At 33.1% G+C, this 16,501-nt stretch overlaps 1 protein-coding gene across 1 annotated transcript in view; it reads left to right on the forward strand.

Moving 5' to 3' along the window:
- Nucleotides 1-16,501, forward strand: part of POF1B (POF1B actin binding protein) — a 67,187-nt gene that overhangs the window by 39,484 nt on the left and 11,202 nt on the right. The window contains exons 8-15 of the mRNA XM_016213304.2: nucleotides 2,887-2,914; nucleotides 4,334-4,408; nucleotides 10,049-10,141; nucleotides 10,974-11,087; nucleotides 12,676-12,828; nucleotides 13,203-13,322; nucleotides 14,908-15,036; nucleotides 15,864-15,946. Of these exons, the coding sequence (XP_016068790.1) occupies nucleotides 2,887-2,914; nucleotides 4,334-4,408; nucleotides 10,049-10,141; nucleotides 10,974-11,087; nucleotides 12,676-12,828; nucleotides 13,203-13,322; nucleotides 14,908-15,036; nucleotides 15,864-15,946 (795 nt within the window). The remainder of the gene's footprint in view (nucleotides 1-2,886; nucleotides 2,915-4,333; nucleotides 4,409-10,048; nucleotides 10,142-10,973; nucleotides 11,088-12,675; nucleotides 12,829-13,202; nucleotides 13,323-14,907; nucleotides 15,037-15,863; nucleotides 15,947-16,501) is intronic.

Raw genomic sequence — 16,501 nt, forward strand, 5'->3', positions numbered from 1 at the left:
CCTGGGGCAGTGATTTTTCAACCGGTGTACCTCAAGTACTTTTAAAACATGCAGTGCTTGACTATTTTAGTCAGGGGCACTGACCTCTTTCCCTTAGATAGTTAAATTAAAAAGTGACAACCGTCAAAACGATAGCTGTCTGGTGTGAATGAATCAAAATTATACCTAATTTTTGTCACATTGGCAAAAAATAGAATATATTTTTTGGTGTGCCGCAGAATTTTAGTAATTAGTTTATGTGTGCCATGAGATGAAAAAGGTTGCAAATTGCTGACCTAGAACTACAAAAGTGGCAAAATCTGGGACTAGTACCTATACTCTGAGAGCATTTCTCTTTGGGCAAATCACTTAACCTTTCAATACTAGATATGTATCTCCAAATTTTTTAAGGTATTGCTGACAATTTAAAGAAATTATCAAAATTTTGAATCATCAAATGTCTGAGGACACAGAATTTAGACCAATTTTATATTGTGCAAATTTTGTCTTGAAACAATTATGTTTGTATAAAGTACAGAATAAGATAATATTTGTGTTTTGTATTGCCCCCAAAGAGTTCAAAGAACATGGCTTTGACGAAGTTGCTACTCAAAAAGGTTTACAGAATGAGAGTTCAATATATTCTAAATGTATTAGTCTCATACTAAATAGAAGTAGAAATAATAACTAAACAAGGAAAGTTCAACTATTTCATAATAATCATCTAAGGAAAGATATAATCTGGGGTTTTGAAAGCACTTCCTTTCATTTAGGGGTTTTGATAAATATACATGGATGACCTAAATGTGTAATTAAACACTGCAAAGCTTTGAATTTAATTCCTAGAGCAACTAAAAATAACAAAAACAAAATCAAAAAATCAAAAGCTAGCATCTGCACATTAGTAAACAATCCAGGATGGAGAAGGTCTCAATTTTGGTGTTTATATGTTTCTGTTTGTCATAAGGTTGTTGGTTTCTTTCTCTTCATTTTTTCCTTCTTTCCCTTCTTTTTTTGTTTTTGTTTTTCTGTGCTACATTTCTTTCTTCCTAGGAGATGAGATCGTATAAATTGAGTGCCACTCTATTTTTCCCCCAGTGTAATTCTAGCCACCAGCCCCCAGTGCTGAATAGAGATGTAATTCACACTCTGACCTTTCCACCTGCCTGCTCTGCTCTTTTTCCACTTTCTCCCTCTCTCCTTCCCCTTTTGTCTCCACTTTTCTTTCCAAATTGCAATTCAGCAAGGAGTGGGCTCCAGGGTCAAAATGAAAGAAGGTTGTCTCATAAAAACATTCTGGTTACTGTTTAATATTCCAGTATTAAGGGCTGTTGACTGTTTCTTGTTTTGTTTCTTTGTATTATTTTCTTATTTGTAGAAAAAAGTAAGGTACTAGCGACATGTGTACTAGGTTGAAATTGGAATTGGAATTTTAAGCATAAAAGGCCTATTAATAGTGATGATTTAATTTAACAGTAATGCAACATTACTAAAACAGCATTATGATTCATATTTAACTTGTTTTACCTTCCAATATATGCATGCAGTTACTTTAGTAAAACACTAAATAAGTAGAAGATATTTCATTTTGTTTGCTAGGGCTTCCCCACAATTTCTATTATTTTGAGCAACACAGAAAATGCCACATACATACATATATACATACATACATATGATTGCACATAGGCAGTCATGTCTTGGTAAATGGAATCTTAATTTCTTCTCCACATTAGCTCAGATATTTTTTATAAATGCATGCAAGAGGTTTTGCACAGTGAGTGACTCATTTATTTCATTAAGGAATATATTACTCACAAGCACTTACTTAGAAGATTGTAAATGTAGGAGCTAATGTACTAGCTTAATATCTCTAAATCACTTTTCTGTTTTACTGAGGGTATGTCAATCATATATCTGTGATTTTCTAAGACTATCTTACTTTAAGATATTCTATTTTGCTGTCAGAACATGTGTACTGTTTGATTTTTTGTTTGAGAAATATGGTCACTAAATGTATTTAGGGCCCAATTCTTCCACTAAGTGCAGAAGGAACAAGTAGGTTAAAATAAAGCCCTGTCTGCTGCCACTTACAACACTAGAAATTGTACCCTTCACCACATTCACCACTCCCCAAAGAAGCAAGTGCCAGACTGATATAATTACTAGCAATTCTCTTCTAGTACTTGCCTACGTAACATGGCTTCAAAAAGGAGGTGAGTAAAGGGGATGATGGGGACATCTGTAATAGTGTCAACAATAAGGAAAACAGGGAGGCCTTCCAACCCTCGTGGCCAAACCTTCATTTTGATGCTGGAAATTCTATTATTATACTAAAATTTTAGTCATGTTGCTTAAGATCTATACCTATGCAAACATTCCAATATCCCTTTAAGCTCTGTCTCTGCCATTTATACTGTCATGTTGATTGAATGAGTTACTCAATCTTGTCTTGCACTTTTGGATTTTGATAAAACTTGAAGACACTGTAGAGAGAAGCTGGAATGAGCGCTGAAAAGGAGCAATACAAAGAGAAAAAAGAGGTGTAAATACAGAACAACTATTATCATTATTTATTCACTCAGGTAGCATTTAGTGTCAAGCACTTAGGACTTATACATCTAGCTTCAAAAGATGGTTAATGGACGGTAAAAACCAATTCTGCATATTCTATTGGTTTGTTATTTGGGTATTGTTTATTTTTAACAGATTAGCTGGTTACAGGAAAGTTATCTTTATATTTGTGAAATGACATTTTAGTTATTTTAAAATTTTTCATTTGGATTACAAATTGAATTGGTGCTATTGTGATATATTGAAAAGTGAGATCAAATTAGAACATTAGCATTTATGTATGATCAATGTATACATTTCCCTAAGGTTGTCTGTCCTTTTTTTTCATTTTTGCAGTAAACAGGAGTTTGAGTCCACAGATGAGGTAAGTGTAAAGAGTTAAAAATCAAACATAATTGATAACAAAGCAAATTCTGATATTTGCACTAATAATATTATTTTAGTTTGGTACCTTTGTTAGACTGGGAACACAGGTTAGTTTGGTAACTTTACTAAACTTGGAACCAAAAATAATCATATTGCTTTTAAAATGATATAGCCATTTATATGTTTGTAATGAATGTAAAAATAATAATCTTAAACCTTTCACACAAAAGTGTTTATCAGCTACCACTTTATGATTTAAATTGTCTTTATCAGTACATTTAAAATTTCATTGACCATATATTGTCTGCTTTATAAAACTGAAATCTACATTAACTAAATAAATAGAAAATTCAGTTTTAAGGTATTTTGAAACCTTGTATGTCCTATGATAAATAGTTAGCAACTCAAAAAAATTTTTCAAGTATTAATTCTATTATATATTCACATTTTGTTAATAATTACTTTTAATGGAATAAGTCATCAAATAAAGAACATATTGCAATGTAATAAACCACAATGGCTTCTTTTGTGTTTTTATCTTTTTTCCAATTTATTGATATCCTGCATTTCTTACAATTTTTCATTAAGCCCTAAATTGCCTTTTAAAATACTGACTTCAGTTCACCTTCTCACTTAAAATTGGTTGAGGCTTCTCGGTATTGCTGTGGCAATATCATCTTTCCAAAATCACCACAGCTCTATGTAAATTTTTCATAAACCCTTAGTATTATTTTATTTCTCCAAATTTTCATTGTTTAAAATCATCTTCTAAAATGTCATATCTACCATACAACAAAATTTCCAGAAGGTTGTTGAAAGATACACTGAAATAAAGTGTTTAATGGGATTTAAGAGGTCATCCTCTTGTTTTTATCTTTTTTAATTTAGTTTATTGTTTTTAAATCCTCACCCAAGGATATGTTTTTGCTGATTTTAGAGAGAGAGGACAGGAGAGAGAGAGAGAGAAACATTAATGTGAGAGAAAAACATCAGCCAGTTGGGTCCCTTGCACGTCCTGACCAGGGATCTGAACCAGCAGCAACCTTTTGACACCCCAACCAACTGAGCACCTGGCCAGGGCCATCCTATTGTTTTTTAAATTACTCTTTTGAAAAAATAGAAATGGAATATATGATTGGTTGCCCAAAGCTTTTACCTAAAATGCCTGAAATTCAGGGTTCTTTCCATGGTGCATGTAGTATAAACTGTTTTTTAAAAGTAAGAAGCTATAAGGCTAGAAACGAAATTTGTAGCAACTAATACCCAAAAAGTGAAATAAGCTTTTGATGTCCCTAAAATTAAGTCCGATGCACAAGTTTGTGGACTACTGACCCTAAGATTAAAATACTAATGTGTAACTAACTGTTCAATGGATAAGTATCTCTTTTTTTTTTTTCTTTTTTTTTTTTTTTTACAGTCAGAAGACATTGAATCCTTGATTCCTAAAGGATTGTCAGAGTTTACTAAACAGCAAATTCGCTATATTTTACAGGTGAGATGGGGTCAAAAGTGGGTGTGAGAACAACACTAACAAACTGTTAGGTTAAGATGCTTCCCTTAATTAAGAACAGAAATTTTCAAATAAAAATGTTTCTTTAACAAGAACTGATTACACTGTATTTTGATGAAAAAAAGGTTGCTTTATAGTTTGGTCAGATCAGCAAACACTGGTTAGTATGTGACTAGCATTCAGTAAAGTGTTTGGGAGATACAGGGTGGGACAAAAGTAAATTTATAGTTGTGAGTGCGGGAAACACAGAGTTTATTTTTACATTATTACTTATTTGTTACTGTATTATTTTCCATCTGAAAAACTGTAAACATACTTTTGCCCCATCCTGTATTATTCTTTAATGTGAAATGCCCTTAGCCTCTCCTCACTGCTATAGCAAAACCTGACTCTAATTTATATCTGCTGCTCTGCTCTTCTCCATTCTACTTTCTACCCCTTCCCCACCAGACCCCTGGCAGTGAGGGATGGAAAACCAAGTGCCTTGCTTTTCTTAAACTGTGGAAGGCTAGAGACCACTGGAGCAGTAAATTCCCCTACAATGAAGGGAGAAATAGACCAAGAGAGATTCTGTGGGAGTATGACTTAAAAGAATACATGTGTTTGCAAGAAAGGATTCTGAAGATAATCTGGTTTTGTCTAGTGAAGACAATTTCTAAATTTGATATTTGGTCTCAAACCTTTGTTACTCATACAAATTTTGGAACTGGTGTCATATTTGTAAAACTTAAATATTATATTTAGTGGCACACATTCTGTATTATAAAGAGACAGTGATATGGGGAACATATGCTCTGCAGAACCTGAGCCTTGGAAACATCCTTAATATTATCTCTGGATGTGGGATTCTCATCCGAAGTGCATTCATGACCTATTTCTACAAAAAAACTCCTAAGGATTTTTGCATCTAAAATTATGAGAGACAATGGTCTGTAGTTTCTCTTTCTTGTATTATCTTTGGTTTTGTTATCAGGATAATAATAATAATAGCTTCAGAAAATGAAATGAGAAGTGGTTCTTCCTTTTCTATTTTTTGGAAGACCCTGTATAGGCTTGGCATTAATTCTTCTTTTTAAATATATCTTTATTGATTTCAGAGAGAAGAAAGGAGAGGCGGGGAGAGAGATAGAAACATTAATGATGAGACAGCCATTGATTGGCTGCCTCCTGCACGCCTCATGCTGGGGATTAATCCCCCAACCCGGGCATGTGCCCTGACTGGGAATTGAACCATGATCTCCTGGATCATAGATCAACACTTAATAGCTGAGCCACACCCAGCTAATTCTTTTAAACATTTGGTAGAATCCTCCAGTGAAAATATCTGGACCTGCATATTTGTTTGGGAGTTTTTTTTAATTCTAAATTCAATGCCTTAATAGTTATAGGTCTATTCAAATGATCTGTTTCATATTGGGTGAGTTGTGGTAACTTCTGATTGTCAAGTAAATAGTCTATTTCATCTAGACTGTCAAATTTATATGACTATAATTGTTCACAGTATTCCCTTATTACCCTTTTGATGTCAGCAGGGTCTTTATTACTATCCCTTATTTAATTGCTGATACTAGTAATTTGTGTCGCCTCCCTTTTTTCTTTGTCAGTCTTGCTGGTTTATCATGCTTATTGATTTTTCCCCCAAAATGACTATATTTTAGATTTATTGATCTCTTCTACTATTTTTCTGTTTACACTTCCACTGAAGTATATTGCTTTTGTCTGTATTATTTACTTCCTTTGCTTGCTTTTGGTATATTTTGCTCTTTTTTGTATAGTATATTGATATAGGAAGTTAGATTATTGATTTGAGACCTTTCTTATTTTCTTTTTTTAAATTATTGGGGTGATTGGTTAATAAGATCATATAAGTTTCAGGTATAGATTTCTATGATACAAGATCTGTACATTGTACTGTGTGCCAACCACCCAATATCAAATCTTCTCTCACCATATATTAGGCTCCTTTAACTTCCCACTCCCACTCCTTTCCCCCTGGCAAGCATTTAGTGCTGTAAATATCCTTTCATTATGGCTTTAGCTGTGTCCCACAAATTCTATGTATTTATATTTTCTTTCAGTTCTATGTATTTTTATTTCCCTTTTAAAATATTTTTAATGAATTTATCGGGGTGATATTTATTAATAAAATAATGTAGGTTTCAGGTGCACAATTCTATAATACATCATCTATATATTGTGTTGTGTGATCACCACCCAAAGTCGAGTCTCCTTCCATCACCATTTATCCCTCCTTTACCTTCTTCTACCTCCTTCCATCCCCCTTTCCCTTTGATGCCTTTATCTCCCTTTAGATTTCTGCTTTGACCAGTGGATTATGTTTAAGTATATTGTTTAGTTTTCCAAGTGTTTAGAGATTTTCTTGTTGTTTTTGTTATCAATTTCTAGTTTGATTCTATTGTGGTCAGAGCACATTTCTATATGAGATCAATTCATTTGAAATAGGTAAAATTTGTTGTATAATAAAGGATATGTCTTATTTTGCTGTATGTTCCAGGGGCACATGAAAGGAATGTGAATCTATTGTTGGATAAATGGTGATTAGATCCTTTGTTTTTGATAGTGTTCTTGAGTTCTTCTATATTCTTGCTCATTTTCTGCCAAGTAGCTCTCTATCAATTGCTGAGAAAGGGGTTTAGAAATCTTCAGTTATAACTGTGGGTTTGGCTATTTCTCCTTTTAGTCTATCAGTTTTTGTTTCATATATTTTGCAGCTCTATTGTTTGGTGCATAAAAATTTAATATTTCTATGTCTTTTTGTTGGATTGATCCTTTTATCATTCTGTAATGGCCCTCTCTGTCCTTGGTAATTTTCTTTGCTCTGAAGTCATTTTTATCTAAGATAAATATAGCATGCCTGTTTTCTTTTGATTATTTTGATTAATGTTTGCATAATATAACTGTTTTCATACACACACACACAATGTTATTTCATCCTTCTTAATGCTGTGAATTCCTTCTATCATTTTCTTTCTCTTCAGAGAACGTCCTTCAGTGATAAGTTCTTTTCACTTTTCTTCATCTAAAAATGTTGTGATTCCCCTTCATTCCTAAAAGATATTTTCATTAGATACAAACTTTGCAATTAACAGTTCTTTTCTTTGAACATTTAAAAATGGTATGCCACTTTCTTCTGGCCTCTATTGTTTCTGATGAGAAGTCTGCTGTAATTTGAAATGTTTCTCCCAACAGTAAAGATTTATCTTGCTGCTTTCAATATTTTGTTTACCTTTAGTTTTAAGGAATCTGACTGACAGGAGAAGTTTGACTTTTGGTGGTGGGCACATAGTGCTATATACAGATCTTGTATCATAGAAACCCACACCTGAAACCTATATGATCATATTAACCAATGTCACCTCAATAAATTTAATTTAAAAAATAAATAAATAAAAAGGTGGCCAAAAAAGAAAGAAAGAAGAAAAAGAAAGGGAAGGAAGGAAGGAAGGAAGGAAGGAAGGAAGGAAGGAAGGAAGGAAGGAAGGAAGGAAGGAAGGAAGGAAGGAAGGGAGGAAGGAAGGGGAAATCTGACCTATTTGGGTGTGGATTTCTTGAATTTATTATATTTGGACTTTGCTCAGCTTCTTGAATATGCATGTTTATGGCTTTTGCTAATTTGGGAAAGTATTCAGTCATTATTTCTTCAAATACATTTTCAGACCCACCCTTTCTTCTTTCTTTCTAGGACTTTGATGATGTGAGTGTTAGATATGTTTTATACTCTCTATTTTCTCTCTGATGTTCAGATTGAGTACTTTCAATTTTTCTATCTTCAAGTTCACTGATTCTTTGCATTTTGTTTTCTAGTCCATCCATTGAGGTTTTTGTTTTTTAGTTACTGAGCTTTTCAATTCTACAATTTTCATTTATTTATTATATATATCTTCTATTTCTTTTCTGAGACTTTTTGTTTTGTTGCATAGACTTTCTATTTTTTATTTAAGTGTGTAATTTCTTGCTGAAGCATTTTTATGATGTCTGTTTTCAAATTCTTTGTAGACATTTCTAACATTTCTGTTATCTTAATGTTGACATCTATCTTTTTTTTTCTTTCTTTCTTATCAAGTTGAGATTTTCCTGATTCTTGGAATGATGAGTGGTTTTTTAAATTGAAATTTGGACTTCTTGAGTATTATGTTATGGCTTTAGTTCTTATTCAAATCTTTTGTATTAGCAGGCTTCCTCTGATATTGAAACAACAGGGGAAGTGAGGGTACTGTCTGTTATTGCCAGTTGGGGGTTGAAGTCCAAGTTCCCCACTTAGCCTTTATTGACACTGATCATAAAAAGAGCTTCTTGTTCCTACTGAGCAGGGGTAAGAATCGTGGCCCTCTACTAGACCCTCACATTTTTAGGGCTTGGTTTGCACAGGAAGAATGGCTTATTACTGTTCCCCACTTGTCTTCTACTGACACTGCAAGCTGAGTGGTCTTATTTCCATTAGACAGTGATAGAAGTCCTGACTCCCCACTAAACATCCTCTGATATCATCTTAGCAAGGAGCTGGAGCAGTGCTTCATTACTGCTCAATAAAGCAAGAGCCTGGGCTCCTCTCGTAGTCTCAACTGACACCACAGTGCTTGTGGTCTCATTTTTGCCCAGTGGGGATGAAAGATCCATCTTTCCACCCTACCTTTTCTAACACCAACCTGGTGAGTGGTGTTGATGCACCTTTTTAAGGCCTGGTGAGGGGGAAAGTCTACACTTCCTTCCTGGCTTTTGATGGTTTGAGTTGTAGTAGAGTTGCAGGGTTTTTTCTGTGGTGTTTAGCTGGAGTACAGTGATTATTAATAAAAGTTCTCCACCTTGCTAGGCTACTCTTTTCATGGTCCTTTGGCTGAAGAGAGTGGGTTTTTCTAGGGGCTTTTTTTTATTTGTACCCATTGGTGTATCTGGGTTACTGATTTCCACACCACCAATCTGTGATATATGAAGCAAAAAGTAAACCCAGAAACTTCTGTATCATTCTTCAGATCCCAGTGTTCCTAACAGAATTCTTTCTTTTCACTTTTCAGAGTCTTTTTATACATAATGTTCAGGGCTTTTAGTTTTACTTAGCAGGGAAAATTATTTCTACTTCATCTTTCCAGAAAAGGCAATTGCCATAATTTTTTTCTTTGAAGAAAGTAGTTTATCCTAGTAAAAGGGCTTTTTTCCAAGTTCTTTAAAATTTGAGATGTTTCTATACTTTAAGGTTAAACTTAACTAGTATTATTTTCTTCTCAAGTTAGGCAAAATCCATGCATTTGGCAGCACACTTAAGAATGTGCATTTTATTATTTGAAGGTTGACTGCCTCATCTTTTCTAATCTTTAAATAAAGAATAAAAGTAAATTTGAGAATTTGCTGATAAATTTTTGTCTTGTGAAAAAGATGATACTTCATCATGGAAAAAATAATACACCCTGTTTTAATTACATAGGTGTGATCTCTTCAGGAGAATTGCTTGAATTATTTATACATGTTATTAACAATATTGCCATACTAAAAATAAAACTGTTAATAAGTTTACTTGTAGGAACAGAAAAATAAGATCACTATCACTTATATTGCCTATTTTTAAATGCTAATAAAAATAAACTATTAATTGTTTTCTTCCTTCAGATGAGGGGTATGTCTGATAAATCACTCCGGCTAGTGCTGTCCACATTCAGCAACATAAGAGAAGAGCTTGGACATCTTCAAAATGACTTGACAGTAACATTTATTTTGATTTTTCTTTCTAAAGCCTTTCTAGTTCCTACCTTCCTAAAGCAGAAATCAAGGGGTTCAGTCTACCTTTTAAAAATTTAGTACAACACAAAGTTATACTTACCCAGACATAGTTATTTTCTTGAAACACTTAACTGAGCCTGAGAGGAGAAAAGAACTGCCCCATGTAAAAAGAAAGAAAATTGGGAATGCACTTATTAATTAGTTTACCACTAAAGTAATTTACTGCTTAAAGCCAGGGAGTAGTTTGGAAAATTAGAATAATCTGACTCATTGAATGGGAATTTCCCCATTTTCTGTAATAATAAAGCATACTGTGAATTTCTTTGAATACTTGAAAATGTCTTTCTCCAAGTATTTAACCTTTTCTATTTTAATTTGTGTTCTTGGTGCCATCAGCTAGATACATTCAGAATGTTTTTCATACAATTAATAATTCCTTGAGGACTTTAGAGTGGGATTTTTTGTTTCTGGGTTCTGATGAATACATTTAGACTCTGCTTTGAAAATTCATCACCTGTTGGGATTAACAAGAAGTCTTTATAGATTAAGGCAAAACATTAAAATCATTCAGAAGTTTCTGCTTCATTGCACTTCAAATTAGCCAATCCATCAAGTTGTCTCTTTCAATATGCAGGTTTTTAAAGTTTCAATACTTTTGTATCCATACTTTGCTTAACTTTTAAGAATTCTCTTTATTAAGCAACTACAAATGAAAAGTGTTTATTTAAACCTTCCAATGTAAATAAATCTTTGTATTGTGTGACTTTGGACAAGTTTCTATAATTCTGATTCATAACAAATAATTTTGTTTCAGTGCCTGGAAAATGACAAGTTAAGACTTGAAAAAGACTTAGTTTTCAAAGAAACTCAAATAAAAGAATATGAAGAACTCTTGGCATCAGTGAGAGCAAATAATCGGCAGCAGCAGGTAGCTTTATATTTTTATTGATGATAAACAATATTGATGCCCTTTCCTATGTATAATTCCTGGTACACTGGAGTTATGAGATACAATCCAGACACAATTAAGATATGATGACACCCACACACTTTACATCACACTTGTATGAGAAAATAAACATGGACGAAGTAAAAAATTTAAAAAAATATATGATGGAATAATTTGTTCATATGAGAATTGAATGGCTTTGCCTATTTCCAATGACTGAAAAGCCTCTCAGAAAAAGATAACCTTACATATTGTAGATATAAAGTTTATACAGTCCACAATTATCTATGCTGTTGGGTGACAAGAATTGCATAAATATCAAAAATCTAAGTTAACTCATTGATTTAATCTGTTAACGTGTCATGAAAAAAATTGTTTTTTGTTTGTTTTTGTTTTTCCACTTTTTTTATTTTTGTTTAAAATATTATAGATGCCCTTTTTTCTCCCCAATGACCCATTCCACTCTGTCCCACCCAGTCTCCTCCATCCCTCTGAGATTCGTCAGTCTGATCCATGCTTCCATGTCACTGAATCTATTCCATTTATCAGTTTATTAAGTTCTTTAGATTCCACAAATAAGTGAGATCATGTGATGTTTGTCTTTCTCTGCCTGGCTTATTTGGCTTAGCATAATATTCTCCAGGTCCTTCCACACTGTCCCAAATGGTATGAGATCCTTCTTTTTGATAGCAGTATAGTATTCCACTGTGTAAATGTACCACAGGTTTTTTACCCACTCATCTGCTGATGGGCACTTGGGCTGTTTCCAGATCTTAGCTATTGTAAATTGTGCTGCTATGAACATAGGGGTGCATATATTCTTTCTGATTAGTGTTTCAGGATTCTTAGGATATATTCCTAGAAGTGGGATCACTGGACAAATGGTAGTTTTATTTTTAATTTTTTGAGGACCCTCCATACTGTTTTCCGTAGTGGCTGCACCAGTCTGCATTCCCACCAGCAGTGTACTAGGGCTCCCCTTTCTCCACACCCTCTCCAGCACATGTCGTTTGTTGATTTGTTGATGGTAGCAATTCTTACAGGTGTGAAATGATACCTCATTGTGGGTTTTTTTGTAGATCTTAGCATGTGTTTGTTCAATGAATAAACGAAAGAATCAGCTCTAGAAGTGTTCTCCAGATGTTTGAACAGAGTTGGTTCCTAGGAAATTGTAATGAGTCTCTAAGGCTAATCCCTTCCTAACCTTCACTCCCATGACAGTCTCAGTTTTTTGCTCAGCTTCCACTTTCCCATAAATAATTAGGCATATGGTCATTTTGGCGTCTGTTAGAAGGCAGAGTATAATACTGTCAAAGAGTAGCAAGAGTCAGATTGCTAAATTGGTACAATGATACTTCCTTGATTCCTTCTTATTCAAGATAGGTAACTCAGAATAAGGGCAAGAATCTAATATTTTACATGGCTTATTTAACTTAAAATTTATGGATCAATTCTTAAGAAAACTGGGCATGGAAAAATATTTGCTTTATTTCATAGAATTAATCAACTAAAAGAGTGTTCTTCCCCCAAAGTAGACCCCATTTGTCTTATTGTGTTTTCTCTACAGCAAGGACTTCAAGACTCAACTTCAAAATGCCAAGCTTTGGAAGAAAGCAATCTCTCTCTTCGACACACACTATCAGACATGGAATATAGATTAAAAGAACTGGAATACTGTAAACATAATTTAGAACAAGAGAATAAAAATCTTAGAATTCAGGTATTAAATTTTTGTTCTAAATACTTGTTATTGCTTTAGTTATATTATTGTGATCTTAGCACTGACAAATATATATATATATATATATATATATATATATAATTTGTATATATAAATTTATAATTAAATTTCATATATATACATATAATATACATATAATCCTATTCATTTTGAGAAAATACATGGACTGCTTTCTGATGTTCTCACATGCACTTAGGTCTTATCTCACTGTCATTTGGGCTGTATAATACAATTTCTAAAAATTGCTTTCATTATTTCAGTTTCTGATTTAATCTTGATTTTTATCTAATAAATCTTATAATATGTTTCCTTCATAACAATCCAATTACAGAAAATTATGTTGTCTTGGGTAGGTTTCTGAAACATGCACAGGCCCGATGCTACAGGCTAAAATGGATGAGATTGGCAACCATTACATGGAGATGGTAAAAAACTTAAGAGTGGAGAAAGACAGAGAGATCTGTAAGCTAAGGGTAAGTTGATCCTACACTGCATAAATACACAGGCCAGCACAAAATTTGTAATAATATAATGATGGTTTCAAGTTTAAAGCTACAAGGAAAATCAAGTGAAGGTAGAGTTTTAGGAATACACCATAAAACCTTTCATTTAAATACATATCACTGTGTATAGAATATTGTTAAATTGTTTTCTAATTTAGCTTATTCTGTTCTAAGAAATCAAAAAATACATTAAGTTCATAGTTTTGGTTTTTAATTTGTATCTATTTATTTGATAGCAGGGGGACCCTTTATGATCTTGCCTAAAGCATGCTTATGCAGGAAAGAACAACATTTGAGATTATCCAGCAAAGCCACAGTTGGACCCATAAAAATCACTTGACTTTGATTTTTGTTAAGCATAGGTATCAAGCATAGCAAGGCCTTTGTTAAGCATAGGCATCAAAACAGTGTTGAATTATGTACATGTAATTGGAATCAAAATTAAGATGACATTTGTGAGAATAAGTATACGTTGCCTTTTCTTATAATTTTAGGTCAAGTTGACTAACTTAATTTAGTGATTCCTAAATGTAGCTAAATGTACTTAAATATATATATAATCCTACTTGAGGATATTTTTTCCATTGCTTTTCAGAGAGAGTGGAAGGGAGAGAGAGAGGTAGAGAGAGAAACATCGATGTGAAAGAGACACATCAATCGGTTGCCTCCCGCACGAGCCCGACCAGGGCCAGAGATCGAGCCTGCAACCAGGTCCGTGCCCTTGACCGCAATGGAACCTGGGACCCTTCAGTCCTAAGGCCAATGCTCTAACCACTGAGCAAAAACTAGCTAGGGCATATACTTATATATTTTAATAGAAAAATTGACCACAGATTTTCTCTCCAAATACAATCTTGATCAAAAATCAAAATGAAACAAAATATAATTTGTTCAAATGCTTAGTGATTTTTCTAGCAGATTTCCTCCACTAGTTTCTTTTTCATCCCAAAATTACTAATAACACTTCAGCCTAACAGCATCTATGCACATATAATATACTAAAGAGGAAAATGGACAGGATGGAGTCAGAAGATCTGTCTTAGAGTTAGTTGCAGCTATGTTTCTTATTAGCCGTATAACTCTGTGTCATTTAACCTCTCTGTATCTCATCTGTTTTGTAAATAAGTATTGTAATAATATTTCACAGGGCTGCTGTGAGAACTGAGATAAGTCATGCAGGAGAAATATTTTGTGAATTATAAATCATAATATAATATTAGTTATTATTATTGAGTTTTCCTCAATTAGAATTTGAATGAATCTAAAGTGCCTGTTTTCTTAGCTTTATTTTCATTATTGTGGCCTAAGACTGCTACTTACAGAATGCATAGTCCTAAATAGTAAAGGCACTTTGAAAAAAATGAGAAATTTCTAATTTGCATTTTAATTCATATTTTGCATTCATAAAGCTCTATAAATGTTTATAATTATTAGTATCTTGCTCTTCATTTCAAAGCTAGTTATATGACTTTATGTCACTTAGCCTCTCTGGAACTCAGTTCCCTATTTTGTAAATGAGAATTATAATAATTCTTATTTCTTTTTAAATTATCAGACTCAGTTAAATCAGTACCAAAAAGATGTTTCAAGAAGAGAAGGAAGTTGCAGTGACTTCCAGTTCAAGATTCATGAACTGACAAGCTTGTTGGAAGAGAAGGATTCCCTTATAAAACGTCAGTCAGAGGTAAGAAAGGAAGGGATAAGGGCAGAAAGGAACAATGCAACTCAGTCCTGTAGAATAAACACTTCCCATGTATTAGAGGAGGGCACAATTCCAAGATTCACTTTATTCATGAAGCAGAATGTGAGTGTGAAGAGGTAGAAAATTCATATTTCAGAGGAAATAATTCAAGTGAAACTAGAATTGAAGCAAAAATAAATGCCATTGTGCACTTAATATTTTTAAGACATCGATTTTATCTCATTAGTGAAACTCCCAATAAGACTGTAAGATCCTTATTAGATGATTAGCTGTTTCAACAAGGGACTGTGTTATATTACTCTATGTACCTGTAGCATATAGCCAGGATCTATTATAAAATCAGTACCAAAGGAAGGAACTACCAAAAATGGTGGCTAATGTATTGCCGTTACTGAACAAATGGTACTTGTAGTCACTTTCAGTTATTGACTTTCTGTTAGAAAACAATACCTGCTTCCATATTGAAGTTTCAGTACTTTTCTGCTATGGCTATACTTGTCAGACTTTTTAGGACAAAAACTTTTACATCATCTTGAGAACTATGTCCACTCAATCTAATGTTGTCCCTCAAGTATAGAAATCCTATACCAGTTAGTGGATTGCTGCACAGACGTATAATGTAGCTTATTGGGTACCATGAAGCAATTATATATAGTATTCAACAAGTGGGATTAAAACATTTTTACCTAAAGGCTAACAAGGAATAAAAACAAGTAATTATTCTTAGCAACCTTGTTAAATGATCAATCATACTTCTTACCTCATCTTTCTACTGTTTTCAAATGATTTTACTGCCCTTTATTTGTAAGGAACTCTCGAAGTTGAGACAAGAAATATATTCATCTCATATCCAACCCTGCAGTAGTGGAAGGACTACAATTACTACTAAAAAGTAATGTATTTTTAATGAAGTTTAATATGATTTTGGTTATTACATAATTCAAGTTATAGCATTATAATATATGTGTATGTATATATTATACATACAAATATCTATCAATGTATCTCTATCTCTACCTATCTCTATCATCTCATCTATATCTATATCACCTATATCATCTATCTATATTACCTATATCGATATCTGTATCTATATCATCTATGTATCTATATCAACTATATATATATCTATATCATCTATATCTATATCTATATCATATATATCTATATATCTATGTCTATCATCTATATCATCTATCTATATCTATATCCTTAGACAGAGTTTAGTGTCTTTTGCAGACCGATAATTCTACTTAAGAATAAATATTCACAAAAAACATATTGCTATTATGGTCAATAAGATTCTGTAGAACACCTTTCCTGTATTTACAACATATTAAGTACAATGGAAGTGAAGAGCAAATAATAGGTTGTTTTAAAAACTATGAATCAAGACTCTTTCAGTTGCACATGCCAGAAACCCAAGCTAAACTGGGAATTAGTTAAC

The sequence above is a fragment of the Miniopterus natalensis genome, chromosome X (genome assembly GCF_054644295.1).
Source record: "Miniopterus natalensis isolate mMinNat1 chromosome X, mMinNat1.hap1, whole genome shotgun sequence".
Classification (NCBI taxonomy): domain Eukaryota; kingdom Metazoa; phylum Chordata; class Mammalia; order Chiroptera; family Miniopteridae; genus Miniopterus; species Miniopterus natalensis.